A 25,591-nucleotide genomic window follows, 5' to 3' on the forward strand; every position below is an offset into this window, starting at 1 on the left:
ATTTGGGAAATTTTTAGAAAATACCCTCTTTAAATCATATTCATTGTTTGCTTTTATCACTTTTAGAAAAGAAAATAACCAAAGGAAAGGGGCCTTTAAAAATTAAATATACTTGGTCCTAAATGATCAGGAAATTAGAGTCCCGGATTTGACTTTCCATGAACATATATCCACATTCGGACATTCATCACATGTTTTAAATTCATTATTAAGTAGCTGGCTAGGTCATCTCAAATCTAAATATAGTTTGCTTTTCTACATTAATTCTCTCTGTTATCTTCTTACATTTCTTGCTGAAAAACAACAAAATGTCTCTATTGTCTTTGATACTTGAAATAGAGCACATCAGTCTCAAATGGCTAATGAAATTAAAGAGCGCTTTAACTCAGCTGTTAGGACATTTCTGATAAGTCAAGTTATGGATAAACTTTCCATTATAATCCAAAGCTGGGGAGAGGCTTTTGTTACAATTTAGCCTCTTCAAAATAAATGCTTCTTTGAACTTGTACTGCAGTGAGGGGAGGCCAGGGGAAAGCTTTGCTGATCTTTTAAACACATCAAAGCCTTAGGAAGCTAAACGCCCTGGACAGATGCTTTTGTCAATCTGAATGGTATCTGTGCCCCCTCTTCCTGTGGAGACGTGGCGTTTATCACCTCCAAATGGCCCCACAGAGCTCCTGTGACGGAAGGAACTCTGGGAGATCTACGCAGACCTTCATAATTTCCATTTCTTTTAGTTTCCCTCAACTCTGGTTATTAAGTCATCTTTTCTCAAAATCAGTTTTGTACTCAGAAAAAAAAGTTCTAAATACTCATTGTAGAAAATATAGAAGTTTATAAAGAAAAAGAAAAAAATCTACCAAGAAAACCATCACTCAGAAATAATCAGTTATTTTAAATTACCTTTCTCCTTTCTGATATATACTATAGCATATGATCCAGTATCATATTTAAAGCTTACATTATTAGCAATTCCTCAAAACATTAAATAATGTTATTTTGACCTTTTTTCTAACATTTTCTATGATTGCTAGTGGAAATATAATAATTATATATTCAATAATTGTACGCTCAGTAATTATTTACTTAAAAGATACTTTTAGTTGGACATTGAGATTGCTTTCAATTTGTCAGTATTAAATATAATGATTTCTACGTACTTTTTAATGCATAAATTTGTTTTTGGCATCTCTGACTATTTCTTTGGCGTAGATTTCTAAAAGTGAAATTATTGGGTTAAAAGGATATTAAAGTTTTAAGGCTATTCTAGCTTTAAAAATGTTACAATTTACAAGTCTATCAGCATTTTACCAAACCCATACCAACATTGGTTTTTATTAGTTCTTTTCATCTTACCTAATTTGAGAATCAAAATGTTTTTCTATTTTAATTTGGATTTCCTTTATTAATTAAAGCAAGCATGTCTAAATCGCGGCCGAGGCATACAGCCCACCGGCCGCAAGTTTGACATGCTTGAATTAAAGGGTTAAATATTTTGTATGATTAAAACTTGTGTGTCTTCTCTTGAATTGCATTTTTCTCCTTTGCCCAATTTTCTGTTGTTTTAGTTTTTTCTTTTTTTTTTCATTGATTTATTTGAACTCTTAATGGACTGGGGTTAGTTATCTTGTCAAACTTGTAGTATAAAATGTTCTCTTTTAAAATCTTTTCTTTATGTTTATCTATTATCTATTTTGGTATACAAACATTATTTTTATATTCAAACCTAGATTTTTCACTTTGAGAGTAAGTCCTTGTATTTTGATTTCTCATTCCCTGAGACTAGGTTATTTCCCTGTAGCTTTACTTCTGATTATATTTTGGTGTTGTTTTCTATGGGTAATGTTTTCATCGACTTGGAGTTGATTGTTGATTTGATGAAAGGTTCCAATAAAAAAAGAAAGAAATCTGCAGACTCTCTCCAATCGAATAGCACTTGCTTAAGGGTGGGTAGGCAGGACATTTCTTCTCATTAAGATCCGTGAGTGTCCCTTGGTGAGTGACCATTGTTGTAAATGATCATTGTTATTTTGTGCTACAAGGACTCCCACCTGCAAGAGTAAGTCTTTATAACTGATGACAAACTGTTCAGAATTTTAATTTATTTGCACTGTTATCCACCATACTTTACGTTGCAGTTAAAGTTTGAATTGGGCACTAGGTGAGAGATTAAATTAAACCAAATACAATATCATATCTTTAAAAATTCTACAGCATCAATAGGAGGAAATATTCAAGTGAGAATTATTAAGAAAGAGACAGAAAAAGTTTTTCTGGGCTATAAAGATTTTTCTTAAGCTCAGTTGTGGGTCCCCTCACTCCCAGCATTTATGATCACTCTCCACGGAGCCTTCCTGGGTTTGTTTAGGATCAGTGTTTTCATTGTCCAGCAGGCTGAGCAATTTCAGGCACCAGCTCTCTGTTCTCCTCATGGCCATCTCATAGAAGCCACTCGCATAGCATCATTTTTCTAGAGCTAATATTAAACTGGAATTAGAAAAACATTGGTAAACCACCAGTTGTATAAAGCAAGGTAATTCATTTAGTCATTGTGTTCACCCATTCTGTACCTCTAACTTATTTAAATTCTTTAATATGACCTCCAAAGCCACTCTTGTTGGTAAGTTTCCAGGGCCGTTTTATATGTAGGTGTGTTTGTTTGTTTTTTTGGTTGTTTTTTTTTTCTTTTGCGGGTGTGAAGTGATCATATTCCTCTTAGTAGCGGGATGACAAGGTGGCAGGCATTCCTTTTTAGTGAATTTGAAGAAAACATACGTTGGTATTGGGTTTTAATAAATCTTTGTAGAAGAGGCCTAGAAATATTCCAAACACACTTGAAGAAAGGGCTAGAAGAAGCAGTATTTTTCGAATGGATTCTCACCCTAGGGCACAGGGGTAATAGGGTAAAAAGGAAGAAGGTGAAAAACCTAAAGGTGAGGACATAGCAATAGAGCATTTTATCCTCACACAGAACAATAATTTGGGGCATCACAAAGACAACTGCTGCTCAGTGAAGCAGAACACTGGGGAGATGAATTGGGAATAACATGTACCACTGCGGTAAGGAAGGGGCGGCCCTTCCCAGATGTGGGAGCAGGAGATATAAGAACCCCCTTTCTCAGCCTGTGGCCATTTGTTTCTGGAAAGGAAGAGAATGAGGCCCAGTGGAGTTAGTGTAAGAGAAGGAAAGCTCTGATGAGGGAAACCAGATCTAAAACACAGAAAGCTCCTCCTTCTCTCCAGCCAGCTCCTCCCTCTTCCTATAGTCATACTCCCCACACGTAGAATACAAATGCAGAGATAGTAGCATCTAGATACATGTCATTTTCTTATTCCAACTGGCAGTCTTCGCATCATCTTCTTCCATTCCGCTAAATAGGCAGCTGTTAAGAACATGAAAATCAAATCCCACAGAGAGAAAGCACCCCCTTGGTCTGTTAGTCAACTAGAGTTAACATTTTGAAAAACAATGAAATGCAACAATATCTGGTGATGAATAGCCTACACATGTGATGTCTTGTAAGAGTCTGGACCATGACTCTGAGCTCTTTCAATTTCACCTTCCTTATGTATATAATGGGGGCATCAAGGTAATAACCACCATGTACTTAGCACAGGGTCAAGTACATAGTGATACCCCTTAAATTGGAGCTATTGTTAATCCCCTACACTTTATCATGTTTATATATTCATTTCCTTTCTTACTCTCTGTGAAATGCACTCATGATAAACATTACTTTTGTATTCCTTGTTAGGTCTATGCATTTAGTTCCCAGCACAGTGCTTTGAACATACACAGGTATAGTTTTTTTTGTTTTGTTTTGTTTTTATTTTGGGTGTGTGTGTGTGTGTGTGTGTGTGTGTGTGTTTTCCCTGCTAAACATAAAGCACACTGCTGAAATCCAATTATGCAAGAAATCAGTGCATCTGTCCATATATACTCATTGTTCCATCAACACAGCTTATTTCTATAATAAATTATACAGATATGGTGAATATTTTCTGTCTAGAGTGATTTTAATCCTGACTTAGGTTCAACTAGCTCTAATTTTTTATAGGCCTCTCTGTTAATTAAATTTTAATAAAATATAATAACACATTAAAAGGACACTATATAAGCCCAAATGCATATAATGTCATAGTAGACCTAGACTTAGACACTTTCTAGAGATGGCAATGATCATGACAATGTGGCTTTGCCTCATGAACCCTTTTAATCTGTTGGATTAATTTCCTCCTCCTCTTTTTCTTTCTCTTCCTCCTCCTTCCTGTCCTCCTGCCCTTCCTTCTCCTCCTATTTCTTCTTCATCTTCTACTAGCTAGAAACATGGCTTAGCACATGCTGAATATGTTTCCTTTCTTACTTGAACCAAATATGTACCGAAGAACACATTACTTCAACTCTTGCTTTTCCAAGTGTGGTCCTAAGACTAGCAGCATTGAACTCACTCGGGAGTTTGCAATTCAGAAGCTGAGACCCCCACCTTGAGTGATTTGTATGAAGCCTGAGAAGCTCTATCTTAAAAATATCTAGGGAAGAAATGGGTTCACCCACTAGAGGGCAGTAGGACATGTGCATCACTAGGCATTGCCATCTATTTCAAGAATGATAAAAAGTTCTTTTAAGAACCACCCACAGATGCCAAAGAGAGAGCATGCTGAGTTCCTTTAAAGAAAAAACAACTAAGTCAAACCAGGTTACATAGAGAAAGGCAACATGTGAGATTAATGAAATAAGCCATTCCATGGCACCAGCATAGTATAAAATCAGGTGCCAAATCCTAAATTGTAATGTTGGCTCTTGTTCATAGATCAGGGAATTGTAACGTGGGAAAAGACTTTGATAATCACCTCTTGGGGCAACCTCCTTATTTTATAAACGAGGAAGGCGATTCCGAGAGGCTAACTGGCTCTTCCAAATTCATACAGCTCACAATTTGCCAAGCCAGAGCTGGATTCCCTACCAAGAGTAAAAAGAGATTTTAATAAGATGCTAACCATATCTCTGTAGTACTCCTTGGTAAAAGGGAGTTCATACTTGTGCTTTACATGCCTGGTGGGTTTTTAATACTATTAGATGTTGTTTATTAAGAGGCAGGAAATAGAAACTGAGGCATTTGCCATTTTCTTTTTTCAGTCATCTTTATTCAGCTGCACTACCCTCAGAACACAGCCTAGAAGTCTCTAGCTTGAGTCCAAAAGTGTGCACATGTAAATATCAACCAATCACTAAGTATTGAGTAACCATAGCATTCATGGCACAGTTTCACATTCCTTTTAGCATGATTTGTGCTCTTGGTGGTCTTTGGTTTGTGCATTACAATCGCTTGGCTGTTGACTGCTTTTAATTCTCAATTCCATATGTTTTTCACATGCAAAATGGGATCAACAACATTGGATCACAGACCCAAAGACATAGAAGGTGATGAAAACTGAGCTGGTCGATCCTTATTCATCTAAGAAGCTGGGGAGGCTTTTCAGAGAAAGGAACCCTAATTGCACATGCAACACCATCAATACAACTTGCTCACATGTCTTCAAAATGACCTTTTAAAGAATGTTTTAAATGTCAATTTTTTTTTTTTTAAGAAAACACTGAACCAAACATGAAAATCACATGAGGAAAACTGCTAAATCTCCAACTAAGGCACAAGCAGCCATATTTTCAATTTCCTCTTCCTTTTTTCTTTCTCTTATCAATGCAATTATTTAATAAACATTAAACTCATATAAAATTAGTAGACAAGCATTTGGATGTTGATGGATATAATGTAAGTAGTTTCTTAGACCAAGTCCCAGTTGTTGAGTAAAGCTCCAAGATGAAAAATCTAGTGAAGACAATTCTTTGTGGGGTGACCCCAGCAACAGAGAAGCTCCTAAAAAAGTGTATATTGTTTTAAGGAATAGTTAATCTTGCTTAATTTATACCTTGACAAAGGAATTTAAACCTAACTCCCAAATATATTCATCAGAGTCACTTCCCATTCTCCCATCTCACCATTTACTTATAGCTATAGTTTATAGATGATATCATAACCAATTGTCATAATTTTACCAGCCATATCTGTTTATCATGAGCTACTCACAAGCTCACTTTTAATTATGAAGCATATAAATGCAAAAGACAGTCTCAGAGATTGGATTAGAGACTGAAGTAAAAGATCTACAGATTTTTTTCTATGTTAAACTAAATAGGCAATAATCTTAGAAAAAAAACCCATGATGATATCTGATGAATTGAGCTAGTAATCATAATTTATAATTTAAGTAATTTAAATTATTTTTGCAAAGGATAGACTGGATTATATACTATTTATATAGGGTATGTGTTTTCTCTACCATAACAACAGTACAATAACCATAAGTAAAAACAGTAGCATTTAATAAACTTTAATTTTTAGCATTCACATAAAAATGTATATGCAGCTATTTTGAAAGAGTAATATTACCATTTGGATTTACTCTACCTATTTCACCTGATAACATCCTTCCCCCCCCCCCCAGTATAATAAAAGAACAGTTCTCAATTATTGCCAGTAATATTAGTGGCATACTCATGTTTATATCTCAAATATGCTTTTAATTTTCTGAAGCAGAGGCAAATTGCTGGTGATATCTTAATGTTTTGAGGTAGTTAATGCCAAAAGGCTTGGACCTGATTTTAAAATGAATATTTCCCAGATGTGTGGCAGGGTGAAAGGTGGAACAGCTAACAGAAACCAACTTCCTATCCATGTTAGACTTACCTGGGAGAATTTTAAGTAAGGGTTAATTAGGCAATGAGACCTCATACGCAGTCAACCTCACAGCTCCCAGAGATAAAAGCTGGGGACCTGCTTGGTTGTAACATAAGCCATATGTTGAGAAAGAAAAGTATCAACTACCACTGTGTCCTTGCACTTTGTTTATCGTACTCTTTGAGCCAACTTGCTTTTGAAAATTCAATACTTTTGAGAATGCTGAAAAGCTACTCACTAAAGGATTAAAGAATTTAGTTTCTGAATAAGTATCAGATATGTATATTGAAGTAGCAAAAATATGTGCAAAATATTTAGCTCATGAGGATGATCTTATAAATATACCAGTAAAAGGACAGCTTTAGAATGACAAGAGGACCCTGCTATTAATGTGGCTCATCCTAGACAAGCTTTGTAAAAGCAGATCCCCCAGGGACACAAAGGCTCTGAAACTCCATGTGTCTTTAGGAAGCCAGGCTACCTCTTAGGAAGAAGAATTCGGTGCAAATTTAGTTTTCTGTTCAGATTCAGTAGAGACTAAAGATGCATTGGAGCAAGATCTTCTTGCCAATTACCCATTCTTAAGGGTCGGGTGCTTTAGCTTCATGAGAGTTTGCCACCTAAAACAGCTGTTTTTTGTTGGAGACTAGATGGTGATTTTGCCAGAAATACTTAGAAGGTATGAACCCGAAATGGCAAAGCAAATATTTCTGAAACAGTACATGCCCCCTTTTTTCTGATATCTTTGTTTAAATGCTATGTGGATATGAGTGCTGGTTTAAAGTGAAGGTATTGATGGAGAAGACAATGATGTCGAGAGCCTCTGATCAAAATATGTTAGCCAATTGAGAAGAAATCGTATTCAACAAACGTAACCAAAAATAGAATCGTTAAAATCAAAGGAAGCCAATGAGGTGTACTTATTTGCTAACAGTAATATCAATTCTTCAAATATGTCAAGTTATTCTGGATTGGAGTCTATTTGGAATAATTTTCCTTATATGGCTTTCTCATTCTTGGACTTTTTAAAAGTATTTACCAACATGTGTGAGATTGTCAGGTTATGGTAAGGAATAAGTGAAATGAACAGTACCTGAGAAAATATCTTGCAAAGGAAATAACTGATATGTGTGTGTGTGTGTGTGTGTGTGTGTGTGTGTGTGTGTGTGTAATATGCTAATTAGACCGGACAGCCGAACGACCTTCTTGACGTCCTTCCGGACAACCTTCTAGACGAAGCCGGGGCTGCGAGGGCCGAGCCCCTTGCACAAATTTCGTGCATCGGGCCTCTAATATATATATATACATGTATATATCTATATATACATATATATGTATATATGTATATGTGTGTATATATATATGTATATATACACACACATATATATGTGTGTGTGTGTGTGTGTATGTGTGTGTGTGTGTATATATATATATATATATATATATATATATACCTGTAATAACTTTGCCAGAAACTTTTGTCTACCAAACGAGTTAGTGTGTCAATGTTTTGCTTCATTTTAAAAGTCAAAAATATCTCTGCCTTTCCAGTGTGCTTGCCTTACACAGTAGTTAGCTAGCAAGGGCAACTGAAAAAAGAAAACTATCAGATTCCAATGAGTAGTACAATTCTTGCCCTACAGGGATGCCAGAATTTTTGGAGGGGTTGAATGAAGGTGAAAGGAAAACGAAGTGGAAACAATTTGCAAGTCTGGCCATTGAGCAGTATAGTGTGCACAGCCCTTGAAGTTTTGGGTGTGAGGACAGCTAAGAAAATGCCTCTGAAGCTCTCTTTGGAAATCAAGTTGGTGTAACTGGATAAGACATGTGGCACAAGTCTGTGCAATTAGATCACAGAGCCTCCTCGTACCTCAAACATAATTATTAGCGGCTGTTTTTGTCAACTGGCAGGTTAGAGAAACAATAAAAAGAGGAGCTGATGATGATGAAAGAGGCAGAACGTGAAATGGCTGTACTCTTCCCAGTAGCTTTTAAGTCTCAACATAAAGAAAAGACTTTGTCATCTGCTCCGGGCTCAAAGTGTTGACTGAGAAAGCAAAGGAATGACAAGGCTGTTTCTTGGCTGCAGGAATAAAGATAGGATCTCCCACCATGTCACAAAGCTGTTAAGCACTCAAGATGAAAAGACCCATCAGGATTTAGAGTCAACAAGCAATTGTTTCTATTTGGACATTTGCAACAGACCACATGACCTCAACATCCTTGACCAAGTTTCCGCAGCAAAGAACATCCGTGGACGGAGATACTAGACTTTGTGGTTAGGGGACTTTTTTTTAACCTTATAAAACAGGTTCTTATGACTGCACACCTAGGTAAGGAAGGGGAACAAAGTTGCCCTTGAATTTTGCTGTGGTTGAAGCAAGTGGACTTTCCTAGGAAAAGACTGAGCAGAATAGTTCTGGATTTAGGCTTGGGACTCCATTGTACCCTTTCTCTTCCTATAACATGCAAGTCACAGTGACTCTCTATGCTCCTTTGGTGACTTTCTTATAATGTGATTTTCACAGGGTTATATTTGGTAACAGGTCTTCGGGGTACACGTTCATTACTTTGAGTTGAATACACAAAATAAGGTGAGATCATGCTGAGGATGGAAGACCAACTGGGGCACGGGAGGGGGGGCGGGGGTGAGACTGGTGTGTTCCTCTGTATTCCTTGGCTTCTGATGTTACCCCACTGAGCATCCGGGATAGAGTTGGCACATTCAGATACAGAGGGAATATCTGCCAATGGAGATGAGCTTCCTTTTCCTCTTTCCAGAGGAAAATAAGTTTGCCAAAGTTGAAAAAGGAACTTTGCATATTACTTTCTTCAGATAAACTAATTATTATTATTCTGTGATTTGATATTAGGTACCTTCCATGGACTGGGTACTGGTAGCACAAATGTGGTCCACATGGAGAAATGGAAGATTCGTGCTTTCAATAAACTAGGGGCAAGTTGAGTCTCTTCCCACCTCCAGCCCAATTCTCTTCTCTCTTTTCACCATAGTTCTCACTTCTGTCAAATAATCAAAAACCAGATTTTTGAAAGAATCAGAATCTGCATGCTGAGAATTTTTGCTTGACATGGAGATATAGCTAGATCTTATATCAATGTATAAAGAAATAAATTCAGCTACATAGTAACCTATCCATAAGTAAAACTTGCTTAAGAGTCCTATTTCTGAATTCCATTTCCATAGTCTGCCATAGTTTAATCAAACTTTTTAAGCATTTTAAGAGCATGTCTATTTTTATTTATTTATTTCTGTTTTATTGGGGCTTTTAATTTTTAAAATTGTTTTTCTAACCAATTTGTTTGTATAAGACAGATATGCATGTTTCTGTACCTGTTTAATAACAGTAACTATGAAATGTATGCTGTATTATGGACCCTGGTTTCTGAGCCTGTTTTTGTAAAATATGGAAACTTAAAGTATATTCCTTTCTAAAAGTATATTGTGATATTAAATTTGACATCTATTTGGACTTCATTTATAAAGATCCTTATATGAAAACAAATTAACAGGGTTTACTTTGAATCTTACCCAAGAATAATCTACACTGAAATACTTCAATGTTTGTACTAATTAAATTATATTGCAATCGCAGTTTTTTCCTGACCTTCTAGAATCAGTAGTAGAGGAGGAAACATTTGAACTAGCCATTAAGTGAAACTCTTGAATGTTGCTCATTCTTCTTTATAGATATTTCCATTAATTTATTAACCTGACTTGCTAAAAAGCCAACCACTTTACTGAGAATTGTTTTTGCCATTTTTAATTGAATTTATTGGGGTGACATTGGTTAATAAATTATATACGTTTCATCTGTGTATTGTATTGTGTGTAAAGGAGAGACAAATGGTAACTGTAGATTTGACTTGGGGTGGTGTTTTTGCTATTTTCATGGCAATTTGACAAATTATTTTTAAATATTTATGGTCCTTTCTAGCTTCTGTTTTCCCCTGTCCCATTTTGATGCACCAAAATTTTAATCAACATAAATTATTATAAATGAGTCATTTTACTTCAGGTAAACTTAATTATTTGACAATACAAACTAATCAGAATTGAGCAAGTCATTTCAAGTTCCTTCTTTCAATTGATTATATTAATTAAATTATATTACAAGACTATTTCTTTTGGGAGAAATGCTTTCAGATTTTGACAAATAGATGTCAATGGAAACATTTCTTCAAACTTTAAGTAGAGTTTTATCCACTAAGGTATACACTACGAAGTAGTTTAAGGTAATTTTTCTTTGAATGTTATTCTTTTTTTCCCAAAATTTTAAAGGTTTTAACAATTTTTTGAAAAAATGGAATTGCGTAAAATGAGACATTTGTAATTAGCATGGTTTGAATGTGTGTTTAAATGCAAGTTATACAAAATCAAATAAGTCCAGTAATTTTATTTCTCTCAGTGTTTCTTCCTTGTTAACTTTTGTTTTTTGGTTTCCTTTTTTCTCTTTTTCTTGTACTCAGAAATATCTTATATTCATGAGAACTCAAGTACACAGTAGTTGCAATCTACTTTCTACTCTTAAATGCTAAGCTTTCATCATGTTTTATTCAGAACAGTTTTCTAAGACTTGAACCACGACTAGTATGAAATAATGTTTATCTAAAATGTGTGTGTATATATATATATATATATATATATATATATATATATATATCCATTTATTTGTCTCTGAGCATTTTCTAAAGCTTTCAAATTGTTCCTAACACTAAGTGATTATTTGAGACCATCACCCACGTATAATGTTCCCTTATCCATCAGTTTTCACTTTCAAAATTGGATCAGATAGATGTTTTCTCTTAAAGCGTTTGTGCCCTTTCTCAAGAGCTTACTATTTTAAACCAATTTAAGCATTTGTTTTTAAATAAGATGTAATGTTGAGACAATTCCTGGTCTTTGTCTACCATGGGAAAACAGATATAATGTGTCAGGTAGAATTCTTGTCTAGCAATTTATTTAAAGATAGCTTATCAACTCAAGAATTAATGAAACAACAAAAATGTTCACTGAGAGTTAAAACACAGATAGCATTCCATTTTCCATGCATAACTACAAATAACAATAAAGGATATATGTTGGATCTAATATCAATCTGTAGCTGCTTCTCATTAAAGAAGGAGTAGTACCTTCCTTTCACCCACATGTGGTTAAGGTAATAGTATCTAAGAAATCTCTTCCTAGCCCAGTGTTGCTTTTCCCATGTTGCCTATGCTAGAATGTTTGACTCTTATACTGAGTTTTAATATTGCTTTTGTACTGTCTCAAAATATAATGTTTAAGTGCCAGAAAAAAAACTTTAAATTGACTTCTATGAAAGTCTCCCCTCCAATGTACTCTGCAAAATACTGGCTGTGTGGTTTACTAGTGATTAGAAATGAATGTGATGCTGTTTTCTTCCAGTGCCAACCTAAGAGGTCTGTTTTCTTTGCCAGCTGTGTGTTATGGCAATGATAGGCATTTCCATGAACTTTAAGCATAAAGGATCACTTCCGCCTTGGTGTATGGCCAGAGGAGAGCAGTCTTCAGTTCAGGAGACCATGATTTTCATGAGTGTCTTGATTAAACTTCCCCTTTTCAGCCGAAGACAGAATTTCTTATTTCAATATCATGAGTTACAGAAACGTAGTTTTATACTAGTACAGTGGTCGGCAAACTGCGGCTCGGCTCGCGAGCCGCGGTTTGCCGCTCTGTTGACTAATGAGTTTGCCGACCACTGGCCTAGGGGCTTAATCACAAGGAACAACAACAGCCTGTAATTATTGGAATCGAGAGTCTAGGTCAGTGGTTGGCAAACTCATTAGTCAACAGAGTGGCAAACCACGGCTCGCGAGCCGCATGTGGCTCGCAAGCCACAGTTTGCCGACCACTGTACTAGTATATGGCAACTTAACCAGTGTTAAGTTGGAAGAACCCAGAGTCACATTTTATTTGCAAGAAAAATGCAATAAGATATTGGGTTACTTGCCTTTTGCACAATTAAATAAAAAATACACATACCAATGGTAATATTTATATTTCTTAGCAAGTAGTATAATTACCCACTCTCTAAGTAACTATGGAAATAATCTTTGAAAGAGTTAAGAAGCTGGTTATATATTACTAGAGGCCCAGTGCACAAAATTTGTGCACTTGTGTGGGGGGGTCCCTCAGCTCGGCCTGCGCCCTCTCACAGTCAGGGAGCCCTCGGGGGATGTCGGACTGCCCTGGAGGTGGGAGAGGCTCCCGCCACCACTACTGCACTCGCCAGCCGTGAGCCTGGCTTCTGGCTGAGTGATCCCCCCTGTGGGAGTGCACTGACCACCAGGGGGCAGCTCCTGCATTGAACATCTGACCCCTGGTGGTCAGTGCACGTCATAGTGACTGGTCATTCCACCGTTCGGTCTATTTGCATATTAGCCTTTTATTATATAGAATTCCATACTATGAAGAAAGATTGACAAATTTATAATATACATGTTCAGAATGAGCCTGGAGCTTGAACCTTAAGGCTTAACATACATTCAATATTTGAAACAACTGAAGGATGTTCATGCTTAGCTAATTTGTGAATACTTCAATGCATTGAGTAAGGTTTTTTCCTTGCCAGAAATTCAACATCAAGATGTGCTCTACTGACCCATTTTATTATTTTCATTAAACTGAGGGGAAAAGATACTCTATATTATATTTGGTTACCCTAAAGAAGGTCATAGAGGTTGAGCAACTGTGGTAGACATTTTATAGGAATATCTTTAACCTTTTGCACTCGGATGTTGAGTGTGACAGTTATTGAATGTATCAATAATTTGAAATATAAAAAAATCCAAATAAATAAGTTTGTATGAAAAGAAACTCCAGTTTTTTATTCTACTGCCGTGCTTTGTAAAATCTGGGGTATTTAAAAAATTAAATCCCGAGTAGAATAAAGGAATTGAGAAAAAAGCAAGCGAGTACAAAGGGTTAAAGTAATTATCTATATTGACATGATGATCATTTAGTGAAAGATGCCATGGAGTAATTCCTCGAACCCTTAATGTTGGTTTTTGAATTTTTCTTCCTTAATTTGTAAAATGCAGTGGTTGAGCTCAACTAGGATGAATTGTTTCTGTGTAATGAAAAGATAAATTAGCCTATGAAACATTAAGTAGATATAAAATCTTTGCCTGGTTGCCAACAGTTTATAAATGTTTATAGGAGCCTCGTTGTGGACTAGGAAAAAAAAAAAAAAACATGTACTAACTATTTATTCCAGGCTGTAACCTTCCAGAGGTGCTTGGATAAGTCCCTCGCTGTCCCTAGTTTCCAGGTGTCATCTGTGACAGCAAGGAATCAGAGAGGCACCAAACACCCTCTAGATTTCAACAAGCTCATCACTGAATCTACAATTTATTAAAAACCCAGCTATATCTTAAGCCTTACATGATCTGAACTTTTCTCACTAAATAAACGAGACTAGGTTTTTTTACTTAGTAATTTTAGTTGATTTTGAGGCTTTGAAATCTGTGCTCTGCATTAGACTTGACTAGAAGTTTTGATTGCATATGGAATATTTCTCAAGATAATTTATAATGACTTAGTCTTTTGCAGGGAGGGGGAAATTTTCACAATTGATATGCCTCCTGATCATAGTAGGTCTAATTTAGGGAGTTGGTTGGCGCATAATACCTTTCTAGTATCATTCTGAATTCTTTATAGATGTTTCTAGCAGCAATAACATTGCAAGTGACTGTCTCTTATTTCACATGGTTGGAATTTAAAACTCTTCCTTCCTATACAGAATGGTAGACTCTCCTTCCAAAGCTCAGTGACTAATGATCAACTGAAGAACCCAGAGTCACATTTCATTTGCAATAAAAATGCCCTGAGACATTAATCTTTAACACACTTTATCAATTAACTGACAACATGGGAATATTGTTCATAGACTGCATTGTTAGTTTCTAATACTTTTAAAGTTAGATCAATGACAATGGTTATATTACAAATTGAGAAAAGTTTTAGAATTTGCCACTGTGCATATCAATAAAGTCAACTTAATCACTGCATTTATTCTATTACTTGAAGTACCAGGTGAGACTGTAAAAGGTCATTTTGGTCTTTAGCATATTGGGGAAGATGTATCTTCTTATATAGAAGCGATCAGGATAGTCTGTGAATGCAGGTCCTGTTTCCATCTGCAATTCTAAATGAATGTCAAGGGTATCTGAAAGAACTGTGGCTAACAGAGAAACTAAATAGCTCTATTGCATTATGCTGAACAGGCAGTCAGAGTCTATAATAGTACAAGGTAGACCAGACATACATTAATGATTAGCCCACTCTGGTATCCTCCTTTTAAAGGTGGTGAGATCATTCTAGAGCAAGCATATGCCTTTAACTCTGGGTGGAGGGTAGGTGATCAAGTGAATCCCTACTGATTTGTAGCAATTTCTTGGCCTGAAAATAGCATTAAGCGGGCCTTTTAGACCTGTAATTCCTGGAGTGTCAACACAATTAGTCCTATAAGAATGTCTATAAGTTACTTCAAGGAGTAGTTGAAGGCACTTAAGTTTCCACCAATACTTCCACACTCTTCTTAAGTAGAGGACAACAAATAGTCTGATAATAATCTCATTGCAAGTCTGAAAAACTGACTATAGACAACAATGTAGTATATTTGTAAACAAATTCCAAGTCCATATATCACAATTATGCAGAGGTTAAAAGTCCCACATTATCAAAAACAAGCAGGACAAAACCCAGCACTTCTTTGCACATTCTTTATAAAATTTTCTTTGATGTTAAGCTGCTACAATTATTTGTGTCTATTCCTGTTTGTGGCTCTGCTTCTCTGCACATGTTCCTGTCAATACTTTTTTATATCAAAGGCCTGCTGTATCTCTGAGTCATAGTTTATAGAACAGTGTGTGGTCCTTGGACCAGCAGAATCATCACTGCCTGGGAAACTGCTGGAAAGTCAAATTCTCTGGCACCTTCTAGATGATTCTTACACATGCTCAAGTTTTAGAACCACTGGTATAAAAGACTGATGAACTTGTCAGCATTCCTGATTCAGCAGACAGTAAATACCTGTTCAATATCCACAACTGAGATTCTGTGCAATCCTGTGAGCTACAGGCAATTAGCCCAAGGAAACGAAGACTCTGGGAATATAACGGACTTTTCCAAGGTGACACAGCTAGTTAAGTAGCAGAGCTGAGATGTGAGAACTAAGACTCTAGGAGTATAAGGGACTTAACCAAGGTGACACATGTAGTTAAATAGCAGAGCTGAGATGTAAGCCAAGAGGGAGAGAGAAGGGGGAGAGACAAACAGACATGTGGCAGTAGAGTGGACAGAAATGAAACAGGGAAATATGCAGGCAATACAAAAATTACCTAGGTACATTTTGACACTCTTCCTAGACAGTTAAGCTAGATCTAGATGAAGTTTTTGAAAATGTTGAATCAAGCATATAGGCAATCCTATATGGCTTTAAAGTGTGTGGGGTTCTTAAGCTAAGATATACAAACATAGTTCTATTATCCCATAGTTCTGTTCCCCCTCAGCCAGGTCCTTTCCTTCCCGTTTTCTTTACTTTTTTTTTTTTTTTGCATGCCCCACTTGTGGAATATTTAACTGGGCATATGCTAGCCAGGTATTTGGTGGTAGTTTTCTGCTCCATAATCTCCACGATGTTTTATGAGCTCAAATTGAGAAAAGTTTTAGAATTTGCCACTGTGCTTGACAATTACCTTTGTCAAACCCAAACCCAGCACCACATGCTTGTTCCAGGGCCAAAGCAGATTTTGTTCAGACTACTGCAGTGAGGGAGAGAGACTGCAGTATTCACGGAGCTCAACTCCATCTAAGAAAGAGGTGGCTAAACATTTTAAGGAAGAATAGATAGGGAGCCAAGAGGGATCATGGAGAATTGAAAAAGGTGGGACAAAAGAGACTGACTAGAGGCTATGTGGAAATGAAAACTTACAGAACGGGGTAATGGAGGATCACTGGAGATGGTTTGGCAAGGGGGTTGCCACAATGCACAATTTGCAGTTTGATATCATTTAATTTTCTCAAGTAGAGCTCAGCATGAGGGCGGGGGTACCTTTAGGGACACAGCTTGGTTCAGGTGGAAGCCAAGCTAAAGTCTGGCCCAGTGTCTAAGCACAGCGTTCAGGAAGGTCCTTTGCATGCTGTGTGTTTGGGAGGTAGGAGTCCAACAGCTCACATAGTTTTTTTTTGAGGCTACATTTAATTTCGTTCTGTTTTGCATTAAAGAAAGATGATAACATTTGTTATTTGAAATTTTGTCTAATTATTATGATGGAAATTATTTAGATATTGAAAACTATATATTTATCTAGCCATGATCATATAAACCCAGAATCTACTGGACTTCCTAAATCTAAAGTAGAATTTTACTGTCAAGAACCATGAGTGGAATCATGTTTTTAACAAATTCAAGGGTGTCAATGAATTAACTACCAGCTGAAAAATAATTATTTAATTTTTTCAATACCAGTATTTATGAAGCAAATTTATACCCGATTTAAGCATTTGCAAATGATATATTATTATTTTTACAACAGGAAAAATTACTACATTTGCTTTATCATAGACATGAAAGATAAAACTAATACAGTTGGTGCTAGACATAAAGCTAGATATTTTTATGTTTCCCCTGGAGTTTAACATCACATTTGCATAGATGTCCACTCTTGGAATATACCCAAGAAACTATAAAAGAGAGATATTAGGGTTGCTACAAAAAACTTCATGTCCTCTATTCAGAAAAGAATATTACCAAAATTTTCCCATATTTTGACTCAATCCTAATAAGATTACATGTTAATTTATCAGCTCCTGAGAGCATTCTACTTTCACAGTAAAGTCATCAGACCTAATTTTGATGATGATGCTGAGTCATCAAGAAAAGCAGTGAATTTTGATTATCATCTCTACATATGAACAAAGAAATGAGTGAACTTTGTTAAAAATAACTTGGAATTTAAATTTAAATTCTAAGATCTATAATACTTTAGTTACCTAGAAAATTAAACTAAGTAAAAGTTAATCCCTTTGTGTTGACAAAACTATATGTTTCTCTAAAATACTTTTGAAATCTAAAAATCAAGTGTTTGCTATAATAAGGAGAAAAGTATTTAAAAAGGTAAAACTCTCTTTATCATTGCTTTGTCATATTGCTGTCTTCAAGTTTATTTAACAAAGCCTTCGATGTACTGGAAAGAGAATGGGCTTTGTATCCAAACACCAAATCTATACTATGTAGTGAGTATGTGTTCACCAATTCACTTAGCTTCTCCAAGGCTCAGTGTCAACATTTTAAGAATGTAATATTTACCTGATATCATTGTGACGGTTAACTGAGACATGAAAGCCTATGACACATGAGAGCCACTCTGAGTCAGTTCTTGATTTTTGTGCTACTACTGTCATTAAATTCAATTTACTCCAAATGGGGCTTTTTTAAAATATATTTTTATTGGTTTCAGAGAGGAAGGGAGAGGGAGAGATAGAAACATCAGTGATGAGAGACATCAATCAGCCACCTCCTGCACGCCCCCTACTGGAGATCAAGCCTGCAGCCCGATATGTGCCCTGACCAGGAATTGAACCTTGACCTCCTGATTCATAGGTCAGCACTCATCCACTGAGCCACTAGGGCTAGGCCAAATGGTGCTTTCTTAACCGAGAATGTTGCCTTGACTAGAGACCTCACAGTAGATAGCCTTTCTGATCCATGTTTGAGAACCTTTTCCTCACAATTTTAATAATAAATAGTTGCAGAGCCATACATCCATTATTTAGAAATTTTAAAGAAATTTCAGATTATAAGAATTTCCCTAGAAATAAATTTTAAATATTTATATTTTGTAATTCCTTGACTTTTCCTTTGAAGCATACAACATTTTGACATTTCCTTTTACTTTCTGTTTCATTTTAATTGGTTGTGGAGATATTAATGCATCTCAAGGTTTTACAAATATGATTCTAGTGACAAAAGCAAAAAGCCTGTATTTAATGAATACCCAGTTTTCCTGTACTCAGCCAGTCATTGAACCACTCATTGATTCATTTAATTATTCAGTAAATATATATGAACACATATTATGAACTATGCACTGTTTTTAAATAAATAACCAAAGACCACTGCAATTGTTGTGGTTCAAAGAGATAAGACCCACAGTGATTCTGAAGGAAGATCACATTTGGAGCCATGTAGCCCCATACTCTTCGGTTTGGCCACACAATCTCTGAGGTATATAGTGTAAATGAGACAACAAGCGCAAGGAGCTCAATGGGTTTTTCTATATTAGAATATAACCAATCTTTTTAGGATACTATTCATGAGAGAGAGAGATTTAATTTAGAGATGTTAGGATTTGTGTATTATATTTTACTAACCATGATATATTTCAGCACATTGACTAAGACTATCAGACTATATAGCATTATAATCTATTTTGAGTTAAAACGTTTAGAGAAAAATAACAGACGTGACTGATTCTGAATTCGTGAGGTTCTGACATTTATTGAGCTGCTTCCAAGTTTCACAACTGATTTTTTGAAAAGTAGATTCCTCACCCAGGAAAGCACGCTGTTACTCAACAAAGTAAAGCCCTCACTTTTACAGATAGTGGCCCCACTAAGTGCAGTTGGTGGTAAAGTCAACTGTGGTTCATGCACACGCTGAGCTCTCTTCCCTCCTTGTGCCTGTTTTTACTCATTTACTTTTCTCTGCCCAGAATATTCCCCTCAACTTTAGAAATCCCCACTTATTAAAATCCTACTCCTGAAAGGCTCACTTCAAATACCAACTTCAAATAACAACATCTTTTTAGGATGACTTCTTTACTACTTAAAGCCATAACAGCACATTTTTCCCTCTGATCTAACACTTACTATATTTTTGTATTGCAATTACTTTAGTTTTTTGTGTCATTATCCTACTCAGCTTTAAAACTCCTTGAATATAAAGACTGTGTGTCGTTTGTCTTTGCCCCCTCCAGAGTGAGAGCCAACACAAATCTTGCACATTTGTACTTAATACCTGTTAGCAGGATCATCTTTAGGATTCCTTCTTCTCTTCATATTCTGTTTATCTAAAAAAGATTAATAGGACTTTGCATTTATTGTTTACATCTACCTTCCCTGTCTATCCATTTTATTAAAGTTTTATTTGTCTTTTACTTTCTCCTGTTGTGTCCATGAAAAAAATACTAAAGGAGAAAGTTACTATTCAGTACAATAGCTTGTTTATTCTAATAGCCCAAATCATCTTGGTTCAATGACTTGCTGGGGAGAAAATGGATCAGATGTTTCTCTCCTGGAAATAAAAATCATAAACTAGGAAAGATACTTGTGAATGTCCACCTCCTTAGATTTATTACTCAAGCATTCATCAAAACATAGCACGCCCTGCAATTTCAAAGAAAAGATGACTTACATGGAAATTACAACTATTAGGTTATTTCCATTTGGAACAGTTTACAAAATCCTTCCCATTACTATAGTGATGATGCATCATTAGGTATAATTTGCCCATTAATAGGAGCTGATTGATGTCACAATCACTTTGTAATGTTGATTATCAAGCTTTACTAGTTAGGATTTCAAATATAATTCAGAATAAACTTTACAGATTGCTATTATTTACTAAAAGAGATTTGCTAAATGTTAGCTTTTTCTAATATGTTCTTTAAAAAGGTATATATTTTTAGGTAAAATACTTCCTATTTGCCTAAATTCCATACAAGATTCTTGATAACTTAAGTCTGACTTAACTCCCTAACTTCACTTCTTACAACTTCCTGCCTTGTTCCTTTTACTCTAATTGATAAACAAAACTTATAATTTTGTTTCTGAAAACACCATATTGTTCACCATAATGTTTTTGCTATGTCTTCCCCTTTTCCTTGGTTATCTCTTACTCAGTTCAGGTTTCATTTCCCATAGTTGGTCTGCCTTGGAACCTCAGCCAGTATGAACTGCCTTCATCTTTGCCTCCCTTGTCTTCCATTTAAGTACTCACTATCACGTCATATGTTTTATTGGAATTATCTCTGCATTTGTCTTATATTCCCAATAAAACATAGACTTTGCAAGAGGAGAGCCATAACTTGACTTTTTATCATTTCCTAAAAGGGTGCCCTTCTCCTCATAGGTCTTCCTATGTATGAAACTGTTCAAAAGCCCTTAAACCGATTTACAATACCACCTGTCATATTCATCTTTTGAGAGATAGCAAAACTGATGTGGTTGCAACTTAATATAAGTAACAGAATTTAACTATAAGAATGTCTAAATTTATAAAATATCTAAATTATGGAAATGTAATTCATTTTCTTTCTATTGATGATATAATTTTCAGGTGCTAGTTTCTTTTAGTGACAAAACAGTGCTTTTTTATAAGTTTAATTTTGAGATAACTGTAGATTCACATCAGTTGTGAGAAATACAGAGAGATTCTGTTTGCTGTTCACTTAATTTCTCCAAGAAAGCTGTCCTTCAATTGGCATTTAAATTTACATCAAGGTATACATATATAAAACTGTAAGTTATTAATCTAAAAATTGTCAAACAAAATTCTATTGCTCTTTTCCAAAAATACTTGTATAGGCAAACTTGATCATGCTCATCAAAGAACAGAGAACACTGGAGAGATTCTTTATGAAAAATAGAGAAGTCCTCTGGACTTGAGTTTCTCAGAAAATCACTCTCACATTCACATATATTTGTAACAAAGGCGGTCATTGTCCATCACCCACAAGATTATCAAATTATGACTTACTGACATATGATGTACCCAAAAAATTATTTTCAGAATTTGAATGAATCTTACATCACCTATGTCTTCCCTCTTTCTATTTTGAAGTATACTGAACCTTTCCAGGCTAGCTTTAACTAGTCATAGAGTGGGATAAGTGGTTAATCGATTGATGAATTTCTTGAATATTGAGTTCCTATTTTGTGCAAAGCAGAATGAAACCTACAGATTTCCAAGCTATCTATGATCTACCACGTGCAATACACTCTCAGAAATAATCAGTCAAGGATTTAGTAATATTTATATCACAACACGTTTCCTGTTCCCAACTTAGTCTGTTACTATAGCTTAATCCCACTACTTCTCATTCACCTTAAAAAGTCTTTGCTAAAATCATCCTTCATTCCTTTCCATTCTAACAGTTTCCAGTTACAAAATCATACATACATAGGGAACACCTTGCAATTTATTGGCAGTGTTTACTTGCCTCTTGAGCAGGCAAAGTAAATAGCAGCCTAAATATTTTTCCCAAGATTCCTAGCATCTGCCTTGCTCCATATCTTCTGCTTATGACATAAAGTCCATTAGGTTTCTTTTTCTTAAAATCAGACATTGTCCTCTGTGGTATTTCTGTTAAACACTATTATCTTGATGAGTCATTTTGTCAGATGGTTTTCCAACAGGATTCCTGAAACAGGAAAGAATGAGGAGATATGATATAGAGGCAAAATAGTCAGAGATTCTGAGCAAGATATTCTAAAAGCCAAGATTCAAATGTTGGATCCATCATTCCTGGCCTGTGTTGTTTTATGACCTTACATGTGAGTTATACAACCTCAGTATGCTCCATTTTTTTTTTCGTCTGCAACTGAAAATAGCAATACCTCCTTCCTTATAGGATTGTTATGAGAACTAAAGAAATAAACTGCAAAAAAAGTATGTCGTACAATGTGTAAATGCATGTGTGTATAGGAGTTCATACCTTGAAGGGAACTACCAGTGTAAAGAAAATAGATGTTAAAAGTCTCCTTCACCCTTCATCATCTTTCCTTATTTGAGTTTGTCAATAAAAATCTATCTTACTCTATTAATGAGAGAGTGTGCTGTGTCAGGCCGGAGGCTTCCTTCAGGTTACCTGGACAGAATGGTCCCTGGCATGTAGTTCTGGCACAAGTCTCTCTGGTTAGGCCAACTTTGCATGGGGGAATGCAAGCATGTCTATTGACCTCCACATGGCTCATCAATGTGTGAAAGAAAGGGAGCCATTCATGTCTTGAAAACAAGCCACTCTTTCCCATTGGGAAGAGTATAAATACACAGTTTATCAATCACATTCAGGATGGTATTTCTTATGCTAGGTAACATATGATGAATAATAACATATGATCAACTTCCAGATTGTATGGGCTAAGTCAATAGGAATTTGTGGGTTCTGTTCAGGAAGAAGTTCCAAAATCTAGAACTCTTAGAGGAAAACTTCCCTCTAATAATAATTAAGAAGTCACTAAGCTCTAAGCAAGTTTTAATTATTTAATATGTATATCTGATTTAATCCTAAGAGCTACTCTTAGGTTACCCATTTTACAAATGAAATTGAGATGCCAGGCAGTTCAGTGACATCTGCTACAGTCATTGACCAGTAAATGAGAAGCCGGGATTCAGACCCAGCCACTCTGGATCCAGAGGCGTTTGATCATCACAGTGCAGATCCCTACCCTGAGAAAGCTTTCCCAGGAGTCATAAAATAAGAAGTAAGTAGTGAGTACCCAAGGCCTACTTAACCTGAAATAGGTGGGCATTTTGAGTAGAATATCAAATGCCTTTTCTCTAGTTACCTAGAAACTTTTCAGATAAAAGTATCTCTAGATGCACCAACCAAAACTCGTGTATTAGGGGAAAAGGTCTCTTGTCTATCAGTTACTAATTCCCTCCATTTTTCATTCTTTCCAGAAAACAAGAAAAAAAAACAATAAATAAACAGAAAACTTAAATTTTCTTTCCAGAAAAATAAATAAAACTTTAAAAAATGCTGATGGATTTCCTCCCAAACCAGAGTAGTGATCCTGCTATGTTAAAGATAATGTGGGTGTGGGATTAGTCACTCTGTACCTCAAAATGTCAACACATTTGCCGAAAATCAATTTATCAGTTAAATGTAGCCAAAAGATTTAGTTTATCTAAGTGTCCTACAAAGAAGAAATAGTTTACCACTGTTTTTACAGATTGAGGCAAATCTGACATATTACTGACATATGCTACAGATTTAATTTAATACCATAATACAGATGTGTGCTCTGATAAGTTTTTGTGAAATCTAGACTAAGATGAGTAGAGTTGTTTCAATATTTATGGGGTTGAAAATGCAGAGTTAGCAAAGGAAGCATTTTAATTAAAACAATATTTTCCCATATGCTCAGAGTAAAATACAGGGGAATTCTTTTAAAGAACTACTACCTGTTTTTATACAGCTTCTGGGTTTTCAGGCACATTGAAAGAAGTTGGCATTTTATTTCCAATTTTTAAAAAACAATTTTGTTTTAGAACCATCAAAAGTAAACTCAGTCATTTCTTCTCATTTTTCTTTCTCTCAACTGAATTTATGTGACTCCTTTTAATGTAGCCTTTTGTAATTGTATGTTTCAGGTATCCTGAAGATAACTTCAGTTGAAATCGGAGTTGTTGCAGTCAAAGCCATTAACAGCAACTATTATTTAGCCATGAACAAGAAAGGGAGACTTTATGGCTCAGTAAGTATTCTGCTTTTATTTTCAAAATTCACTGCAGTAAATTACTACCACAGTTTTGGACTGTTTCCCAAAGACATTGAATAGCTTTGTTATCGTTCCATTGCTAATAAATAGAGCCACAGTGGGCTGCTCAGCACAGTTTCAAGGGCTGGCAGGGTAGCTCTTCCAACTCTATAACCTCCTCTGTTGTTCACCCATTAGCCTACCACACAGGCTGATGCTGGCATCCGTCAGTCAATGTTCTGGATTGCTCACCAGTCAGACTCTCACGGAAGCATCTGGTCAAACTGGCACGGGCACTGCAGACAACTTAGAAAAGATCATTGAGAACAAAAATCTTGAGTATAAAACCATATAATGTATATGTGTTAGAGCTGGACATGAAACAGAGACTTGGGCGTATTGTATTCTGTTAATATCTGAAATGGGGAGACATATCAAAAAATTTATCATTTTGTGTGCCATGCAATCAACTGCAGAATTTTGTCTACCCAGACAATAGTGATTCATTCACTCCATTATGGAGCTGGTATCCAGCCGGTGCTTTGGTTACGTACATCCCGGTGTTCCATAGCCAGAATCAGGAAATATCACTTTAAAATGTGTACATAAACTTCTTTTGTTAATGAACATAAGGATGGGAGTGCCAGTAGCTCTCAAACTTGACCATGTGTTCAAATCACTGGGCTTATGAAAACACACTCCCAGATTTTCTGATTTAGTATGTCTGGGTAGGATCTAAGAATTTGCCCTTTTAACAAGGTCCCGGGTGCTCCTGATGCTACTGGTTTGGGAACCACAATTTGAGAATCACTGGAACTTGATTCCATAATTGGTCTGGGTATAGAACAGCCTTGTATTTCATTCATATCAAGTCCACTTATAATTGGAAAGTCAGACATATGTTGGGTCAGGACCTTTGGCTGGGGTGGGGGGAGTCAGAGAAATTTCACTTGAAAATTTCCAATATATGTTGCTCTACTAATGAGCCTAGAAGAGTAATAGAGCATTTTAGAAAGTGATTTTATTTAGAGGTTCACAGCATACTCATCTTTGAGGCATTTTTTTCTTTTTCTTTTCAATGAATGTGCCCAGGTCTCTCCTTAATCTACTATTACCAGAATTGCTGGGTAAGAGGACCAAGTGTATGTATATTCTTTAAAGAGCTACTGATATGCATACTCAGTCAAAACCAATGCTATAAAGTAAAGCCAGCTAATATGAGTTTAGATTGAGGGAGAAAATGTAAAAAAAAAATGTAATTGCATTAAAAAGATTGAAGTAATTTTTAATTGATAAAGTATACTTCTTTAAAAAGGTGACATCAAGG

The 25,591-nt window shown here is 35.7% G+C and overlaps 1 protein-coding gene across 1 annotated transcript in view; it reads left to right on the top strand.

The window, feature by feature from the left end:
* Window positions 1–25,591, top strand: part of FGF10 (fibroblast growth factor 10) — a gene marked incomplete at its 3' end in the record, with an annotated part of 75,151 nt that overhangs the window by 46,445 nt on the left and 3,115 nt on the right. Inside the window, exon 2 of the mRNA XM_079780648.1 lies at window positions 24,158–24,261. Within this exon, the coding sequence (XP_079636774.1) occupies window positions 24,158–24,261 (104 nt within the window). The remainder of the gene's footprint in view (window positions 1–24,157; window positions 24,262–25,591) is intronic.

The sequence above is a fragment of the Cnephaeus nilssonii genome, assembly GCF_951640355.1.
Source record: "Cnephaeus nilssonii genome assembly, chromosome: 2".
NCBI classification, from domain to species: domain Eukaryota; kingdom Metazoa; phylum Chordata; class Mammalia; order Chiroptera; family Vespertilionidae; genus Cnephaeus; species Cnephaeus nilssonii.